This window comes from Myotis daubentonii, chromosome 17 (assembly GCF_963259705.1).
Source record: "Myotis daubentonii chromosome 17, mMyoDau2.1, whole genome shotgun sequence".
Classification (NCBI taxonomy): Eukaryota; Metazoa; Chordata; class Mammalia; order Chiroptera; family Vespertilionidae; genus Myotis; species Myotis daubentonii.
The window spans coordinates 43911148-43920222 of NC_081856.1; the positions used below are offsets into that span (position 1 = coordinate 43911148).

At 47.3% G+C, this 9075-nt stretch overlaps 1 protein-coding gene across 3 annotated transcripts in view; it reads left to right on the forward strand.

Annotated features, from left to right (window-relative positions):
• The window catches only part of NIPAL2 (NIPA like domain containing 2), a 64119-nt gene extending 57357 nt beyond the window's left edge, over positions 1-6762 (forward strand). For all 3 annotated transcript variants that reach the window (XM_059672137.1, XM_059672136.1, XM_059672138.1), the window contains 2 exons: positions 2124-2218; positions 4003-6762. In XM_059672137.1, coding sequence (XP_059528120.1) covers positions 2124-2218; positions 4003-4115 — 208 coding nt within the window. In that variant the 3' untranslated portion in view covers positions 4116-6762. The remainder of the gene's footprint in view (positions 1-2123; positions 2219-4002) is intronic.
• The last annotated feature ends 2313 nt before the right edge of the window (positions 6763-9075 follow it).

Here is a 9075-nt window from a genome sequence, read left to right on the forward strand (position 1 = left end):
CTGATTGATGCTTCTCTGTCTCTGGATCTATTTTTGATCATCAGTTTATGTTATTATATTCCACGAATGAGTGAGATCATGTGATATTTATCTTTCTCTGACTGATTTATTTCGCTTAGCATAATGCTCTCTAGGTCCATCCATGCTGTTGCAAATGGTAGGAGTTCCTTCCTTTTTATAGCAGCATAGTATTCCATTGCATAGATGTACCAGTTTTTTAATCCATTCATCTGCTGATGGGCACTTAGGCTGTTTCTAAATCTTAGCTATTGTAAATTGTACTGCTATGAACATAGGGGTGCATATATCCTTTCTGATTGGTGCTTCTCGTTTCTTGGGATATATTCCTAGAAGTGGGATTACTGGATCAAATGGGAGTTCCATTTTTAGTTTTGAGGAAACTCCATACTGTTCTCCACAGTGGCTGCACCAGTCTGCAAGCTCACCAGCAATGCCAAAGGGTCCCGTTTTCTCCACATCCTCACCAGCATTTGTCATTTGTTGATGATAGCCATTCTTACAGGTGTGAGATGGTACCTCATTGTCGTTTTGATTTGCATCTCTCAGATGATTAGTGACTTTGAGCATGTTTTCGTATGTCTCTTGGCCTTCTGTATGTTGTCTTTCGAAAAGTATCTATTTAGGTCCGTTGCCCATTTTTGGTTTGGGTTATCTTCCTTTTGTTAAGTTGTATGAGTTCCCTGTAAATGTTGGAGATTAAACCCTTATCAGAGATAACTTTGGCAAATATGTTCTCCCATGCAGTCAGCTTCCTTGTTGTTTTGTTGGTTTCTTTGCTGTACAGAAGCTTTTTGTTTTGATGTAGTCCATTTGTTTATTTTCTCTTTAGTTTCCATTGCCTTAGGAGCTGTATTGGTGAAGATATTGCTTCGGCATACGTCTGAGATTTTGCTGCCTGTGGATTCCTCTAAGATTTTTATGTTTCCCGTCTTACGTTTAAGTCCTTTATCTATTTTTTTAAATATATTTTATTGATTTTTTACAGAGGAAGGGAGAGGGATAGAGAGTTAGAAACATCAATGAGGGAGAAACATTGATCAGCTGCCTCCTGCACACTCCCTACTGTGGATGTGCCCGCAACCAAGGTACATGCCCTTGACCGGAATCGAACCTAGGACCCTTCAGTCCACAGGCTGACGCTCTATCCACTGAGCCAAACCAGTCAGGGCCCTTTATCCATTTTTGAGTATGGTGTAAGTTGGTGGTCTAGTTTCATTTGTATCTGTCCAATTTTCCCAACACCATTTGTTGAAGGGATTGTCTTGACTCCATTGTATGCTCTTGCCTCCTTTGTCAAATATTAATTGAGCATAGTGGTTTGGGTCGATTTCTGGGTTCTCTATTCTATTCCATTGGTCTATATGTCTGTTCTTGTGCCAGTACCTTTGTAATACAGCTTGATAGCTAGTATTGAGATCCCTCGTACTTTGTTGTTCTTTCTCAGGATTGCTGCAGCTATTTGGGGTCTTTTTTTTTTTATTATTCCAGATGAATTTTTGGAGAGTTCGTTCTAGGTCTGTGAAATATGCCGTTGGTATTTTAATGGGGAGTGCATTGAATCTATAGGTTGCTTTGGGTAGTATGGACATTTTATCTGGTATTCTGCATGGCCGTTGTAATGCAAACTGGAGCCCAGACTACTCTCAGCATAGAAAACCATCTATCTTGAAAATCCAATTTCATAAGATATTTGGGCAAGGCTAAACTTCTGAGATCTGGAAACTGTGACTATTCTTATGGCCAAGGACAACTAAATTTCTTAGAAAATTAAAGAATAAATTATTTTTTTGTGCTCGTTTTGCATGCCAGTAATGGGTCTGGGCATGCATGGATAGAAAATGAGACTTAATGTCTACCCAAAGGGTTTAGAGCCTGAATTAGCCTCCAGATGGTAAAAAGCTGGGGCGGAGATGTCTTGGAAGCTCTCCAAGGCTTGGTTCTGAGGACAAATATTATTGGCTGCAGCAATTAAGTTTTAGGCAGCTTACCATGGGAAACAGGAAGAGCAAAACCAGTGGAATTTATGCCACCATGTGGAATACGGGGCTGTTATTTAATACCATGCGTTGTCTCAGCATTCTGTATTCATGTTACTCTTACAGGTGTTTTCTGTCATTCCTGGGTGTGTTGTTGGTCACAAGAAACCGAGAGAAGGAACATCTGCCACAGTCTTACATTGATTTGGGGAATATTCCCGGTAAAACTATATTCTTTCATTTATAAGAGAAAATGTTATCCTCATAAATTAATAGCTGCGGGTATTATTTTGGCTGTTAAATTCATAGAAAACATTTTCAAACATAAGCACTTAATGATAATCCCAGAGGTGATGTTTTAACTGTGCTAATACTCATCTATTTGAATGTCAGGTTTGCACAGAACACGGGCTACAAGAGAACTGACCCTGTTCTCTTGATTTGAGTGATATGGCAGATTTCCTCTGTGAGTTTCCTTAAATTGGAAAAGGGGAGGAGAGGAACAGGGAAGGGCTCCTAGCAGCCACCCCGGTGCTCAGAGGGCCTTTGAGGGACAGTGAAAGGCAGAGGCCAGGCTGCTGAGGAACATCGTCCCTGGGGAAGGCGGCCTGTGCACTGTGAGGCCAAGAATAATGCTCTCCCCAGACACCTGAACACGAGTAGCTTCTTCCCCTCCTTCCCTCATTCATCCTGGTCCCTTTAACATGCCTCATCTTTCCAGGCAGTTCCCTACTTCCACTGAGAATCACCCGCTTTAGTCATGCAGACCACAGAAGCAATGTCCAGAACAAAGGAAACACTCCACTGTGTCCTCCCCTCCATCCTCAACAGTCTCCAGCTTTACAAGATTTAGGGCAGTGATGGCGAACCTTTTGAGCTCGGCGTGTCAGCATTAACTCTGGTGCCGTGTCACATATAGAAATTTTTTGATCTTTGCAACCATAGTAAAGCAAAGATTTATATTTTTGATATTTATTTTGTATATTTAAATGCCATTTAACAAAGAAAAATCAACCAAAAAAATGAGTTCGCGTGTCAGAGGTTCGCCATCACTGGTTTAGGGTGACCTATAGGTTCCTAGGCAGGAGTCGTGGTGTCCTCACAGGTTCCTCCACCATTCTGTTAGGACCGACCCTTTGAAGCACAAACCATTAACGCCTCGTCCCCACGACTGAGAAAACGCGGCCCCGTGAATTCTGTGCTCTGTTTCCCACGTGAGCCATCTGATCGGCTAAGAGAGTTCAGTGCAAGAATTAAGAACTAGTGTTCGTGGCAAGGTGTGCATTAGGGCGGTGACCTGGATGGTTAGAGGTTTGGTAGGAAATGAAGCTCACTTATTTTCAACTCTTTTTCATTTCACAAAGCCCCGTGCATAGGATCGGTGGCCTTTAGAAGCCACTCTGAAAGGCTGCCTTTCTGTGTAGTCATGTGCGTTAGGCTCAACATAAAAGGAGACAGGGCTCCGGAGAGAAAGCTCTGGAGATGAGGGAATGCAATGTGTCAACCTCCCGGCCGACCCGGGCTGGTCTCCATGCCCAGCGTGGCAGCCCCTGCGGGCAGGGAGACTGCCCTCTCCCCTGGGCAGCGCTGACCACATAGCGAGGGGCATGCAGTGCCCAGGGCCTTGCCTCCGCTGGCGTTTTCCTCTTCTGTTTAGAGCAGGGGTTCTCAACCTTGGCTGCACATTAGAATCACCTGGGAATCTTGTTAAAATCCTGATTTCTGGGACTCACCCTCCGGAATTTCTGTCTCTTTGTTACTAATGTTGTGGCCCCACCCCAGAACAAAGAGACAGAATTTCTGGAGGATGGGGCCCAGAAGTCAGGATTTTAACAAGATTCCCAGGTGATTCTAATGTGCAGCCAAGGTTGAGAACCACTGGTTTAGAGGGTGACCACCTAGTATAAAATGGGGAATAAAATGTGGCCCAGATAGAGGAGAAATTACTAAGACTTAGACTTCTCTAAGAGCTCGAACGATTTCTGTGTGATTACTATCTCCGCAGGGAAACAGACGTTGGATAAAATACAACCAGATTCAAACGGTTTATCCTGTGGAACGTTGCCTGATGGAAGTGACTCAACAAAGAGCCAAAGTGGAGAGAAGAAAGCGGTCTGAAGTGCCGAGAGCAATGGCCGTGGGCCTGTTACTCGATCCCACCTTCTTAAAAAGCTGCACATGTTCCATCTGTGTCAGCAGCTAGTTATCGCTGACATGTGCTCGCGTGCGTTCCAGGTCTCTGCCCACCTCCCTCCTGTGGACACTCGGGCCTCCCTGCGCCCTGACAGCCTAATGTTCGCATGGAATGTAACTTGAAGTGCCCCCCACCCCCGGGGCCTCTCCCTAGCGAGCCTCTGACCGCCCGGACCTTGATGAGAGCCTGGCTGCCCGAGCAGAACCGCCACGCAGAACCGTGCCCGTGCTCTGGCCGCTGCTCCCAGCGTCTGGGAGTGCCGGCTGCTTTGCTTTAAAGAGTCACTTTCCCCCGCAGCCTGACTCCTGGAACCCAGGTTTGAGAGCAATCACTTTTTAAAATCTTTTCTTAGAAGCCCCATAAAGGTCTCACCTTTCTGTTCCTAAATAAGAACGAGGAGTCATCTTTTCTGAAAACCAGCCCTACTGTGCGCCTCCTTTAAACGTGAAGGGTGCCTTTAAGTTCGAATTTACAAGTGGCATTCTGAGATGGGACAGACCAAAACTAAAGACCTTGCTGGCTTCTTAAGCAAGGGAAAAAAACCTAAGAACTAGAACCAGTTTTTTAAATAACAATACAGAACGGTGACGTTTCCTTCAGCTATTAAGATCCTATTACACTTGAATTGAAATGGAAGAAAAAACTTCATATTCTATGCCTTCATTTGCTTAGCTGTTATAATTTATCATGTGGGTTTGTATGTTGTAACTCTTAACACGTCTCAAAAAAATCATATTTAAATTCCTGGTGATGTTTGCACTAACACAGCGTTTCTCCCCTACGTCATTATTTCAAGCTTTATAAATTCGCCCAGGTAAAAGAAACAGTTACAGAACAGGATCCCAGCCATTTAAATCCTAGACAAGGCACACAGCCAGGGGGTCCATCTGAGTCTAGAGAGGAAGGCCAGGGCTCCTGTCCCCTGGAGGGCTTTTCTGTTGCAACTAATCACAAATCAACTAAGATCACATACACAGGCAGCGTCCGTCATCATCAGTTACTTATGAATCTACCTAACATTTAAACGAGGAGAAAAGAGTTAGCCTTCGTTGTAACCAGCATCGAATAAGAAGCCCTATCCTTCAGGACATTTCTAAACCTTCAGGTCACCTCTGACACGTCAGGACAGCGAGGTTCCAGCCACTTGTCTTGCCTTTGTGCAGCTTGGTTAACGCAGCCCTATGGAGACCGGCTTTCATGGCTGCAGGTCTTTGATCGTGTTCTTGGTCAGACCCTGCACTCCTGACCAGACCAACCAAACCTGGCCACCAAGGCAAGATTCAAATCTATCACCAGCGTGTGCATAATAACCTGGAGCCTGTGCCTGGCTGTTGAACTCCTGCCGTTGTGGAAAGTGCCCCGTTAACTCGAATAAAACAGTCGTAATTTTATGGCATGTTTTACTGAATTGGTCCAGCATGTTGGCACTGGAAGGCTCGGCTCGGAAATGTGTCTGGTGTCTTAACCGACAGACTTCTGGTGACTCTTAAAACTGGTTCAAAGATGGGGAAAACCATTAGACTAAAGAGTTTTACCTGAAGGACTGAAATTATAGCTTCAGCACTTGATTTTGAGCATTGTAGAATTTTGCACAGAGACACGAGCATAATACCAGTACTTTAAAGATCACCAACATTTGCATCTTTTTTAAAGTTTTGAGAAATGACATTGACTTGCGTGTATATATATATATAAGCAATGGAGCAATGCTCTAGAAGTCCAGGTAACATATAAACTATATTCAGATCTAATTTTACTTTCCATATTGCTGCCCCAAAATAAGGCGAATGAGAATTTCATCTGTGCCGGCTTACAAAGATGTTTTAAAATCACACAGTGCCTGACAACAACCAAAGCCAACCCAGGCTTCTTCTGGCATCATGAGTCAGGGACTTTTAGCCAACACTTGACTCATCTGACTATTTGTCTAGACCAGGGGTCTGCTCACTTTTCCTTTAGAGACCCAGAGAGATGATGTTTTGGGTGCGCTGGCCATACAAGTGTCGCAACTACTCCACTCGGCGGTGGTAGCATGAACGCAGCCACAGACAATACGGAAACGAATGAGCGTGGCTGTGTGCCTGTAAAACCTCATTTCCACAAGCAGATGGCCGGTCCTCGGGCTGGAGTTAGCCAACCCCTGGCCTAGACTCCTCTGCCACCGCTCTGCAGCTTTTTCTCGTTCCGTGGGCACCCGGGAGCTCAAAAGAGCACTGTTTCACGGTTCATGACAAGCTAATACTCGGGGAGTGTAGAACCATGTCTCGATATTCCCATCAGGATGTTCTTGCTTATCTATACAAGATCCAAATGGTAGCTGTGAGGCCATTACTGGTGCTGAAGTTCCTCTCTTACAGACCGTGGTTCTTGTGTGTGTGTGTACCACCACCTGTGCTGGAAAAGTCTCCCCAACCCCACCCTCCAACTTGATAACAGCGTCAGAAATGACTGGTAGTTACCTGGCCTGTGGCAGAGTAAAGCAGAAGTCTTTACCACCTGGTTGTTTTCAGTTTAAGTGTCTGCTTGCCCTATACTGCTTTTGCTACCTTGAATCGTTTGGAAAAAAAAACACAACACAATAAAAAACTTCTCAGGCAATGACTCAGAAGGTGTTTTTCAACCCCCATCCTCCCCTCCCCCCCCCCGCCCCCCACACACACACACATACTCCTGGAGATCCTATTTCATGGCCGAGAAAGAAAAGGAAAGAAACAGATCTCCTAGATTAGTACAATTTAGTGCTATTGAAGAGTCATGGTGATAATGTGCACGTTTTGCTCCAAAAGAAACAGGTGCAAGAGCGGACATGACTCAGTGGATGGAAACAGTGAGCCAAATGCCTGAAGCCGCGAGCCCCGCTCTGTGCTTCCCGCTTCCAAGCGCACAGCTCATCCAGGAGCGGTGACTGCACGCTCAGCCCCACCGAAAGCGGCTCGGTGCTTGCCAGTTCCATAGTGATCTTAGGCACATCAGCGCGGCCGTTACTAAAACCAACTTTCCCAACAGCCTTCCAGATCGGTTCCCTTAAGCCCTGTGGCTGGTTTGAGAGGCAGCCCTTGAACTGGGCAACCGACTGCAAACCTGATCCATGTGTCGGGCACCGGCGGAAACGAGTGCTTTAGTGAGGTTGCTAGATAAACACACACTTCTTTGAGCTTTGAGGGCCGTGATCTCAGATCTGAACCTAACAGGACGGTGTGGGGAATTTAGAATTGTTACAGTCAATCGCCTGGCTCTGGTGGTCAGCTTGAAGCAAAAATAAAGTAAAATTCCACACATCAACAGTCTCCACGCAACTATAGACCTTCTCGGGCTATTAAACCTCGTGTTTTAGCAATCGTGGTAAACGAAGGGAAGAGCCTTCCCATCCAGGAATTCCTGAATCCATCCCCTTTCTCACCAGCCTCGGGGTCCCACACAGCAGGCTGTCCTGTGCCAGCAGAGAAAATCAGTTACAGGGCGAGTGGCCTGTCCAAGGAAGCATTCCTTGTTGCTGGAAAGGAGGGAACTCCTCCCCCCGGGCTGGTCCTCACTGCGAGTTAATGAGCCCCAACCACCATGTCGAAGAGGAACATCAGTTCCAATACCCATGCTTCGGGGCCCACCCGCCGTGGCCAGCTGCTGCGGGAGTTTCATGGCGCTCCAGGCAGAGGCGAGGTCGCCTCCTTCGAGCTCTAGGAAAGCAGCTCCTCCCCAGGCGCTGGCAAGCGCGGAACCGAGAGGGAGACCGGCTGTTCCCGGGGGACCGGCCTGCGTGGACCGAAGCCGCTTTGCACATTTGAGCTGCTGCTCTCCAGACGCGCGCTAATCCTCCAGCGCCCGCGCACCCCGCTTTGGGAGCCTTTTCCTTCATGGTTCTAATTTGAAAACCAACCTCAGAAATGTGCTGAGGTCTGGGCTCCCCTCCTTCCATCCAAAGCACCTCACCTAAACCCTCCGAGCACCAGACACGAACAAGGCAATGAATCAGCTCAAGGACTCTTGGTCCAGGGACGCGCCGCTGGAGTGATCTGCCTGGTTATAAACCGCTAGCCCGGTTACCGCGTGCCTCCCGCTGAGCACGCGTCCATTCATTCGCTCAGCGTCCTCGATCGCGTGGAGTTATTAGGAACCTAAAAGGGAATGAGAATCGAAGACCAGCTCTTCGGGAGCTCACTGTCTGGCCAGAGAAACGGCGGCTTCGCTTACGGAGACCTCGCTACGTGCCAGGCGGCGTGCCGATTCGTTTCGCTGTGCCGCTCACTTAATCCAGTTTATCGGGAGAAGGGTCCTTTCCTTGCAGATTTAAAAACCAGGGCAAAGGCAAGAAGGGCACCTCGGGCACAACATGTAAGAAAGCTCAGCATGGGTGGCGAGGGGGCTGGCCCTGCGGTCGCAGGCCCCGGAGAGTGGCCCCTCGCTGCCTCCTGGCCCTGGCAGGGGAGTTCGGGGACTTGGTCAGTGCCATCCAGCTGGCAAGTGGCAGAGCTGGGATCTGAACCCAGAACTGCTAACTCTGTAACCCACACTCTTACTACGAGGCCCAACAGATCAACACTGCACAGTAGAAGCACAAGGATGCTTACGTGACCGGAGTAAGGGCACGGAAGCCCACAGGGGGGAGAGGTCACTTCTGGCTGTGGGGGCGCCTTCAAGGGAATTGGGGATTATAGTGAATTAAATTTTGCGCCCCCCCCCCCAAGATATGTCCACCGCTGAATCCCCAGAACCTATAAATATGACTTTATTTGGAAAAGGGGGCTTTCCAGGTGTAACTGAGTTAGGGGTCTTGAGATAGCTAGTATCCTGGGTTATCGGAGTGACTCCTAAACTCGACGAGTGTCCTTATAAGAGACAGAAGAGGAAACAGAGGAGAAAGCCACATGAGACCGAGTCATGAAGGCA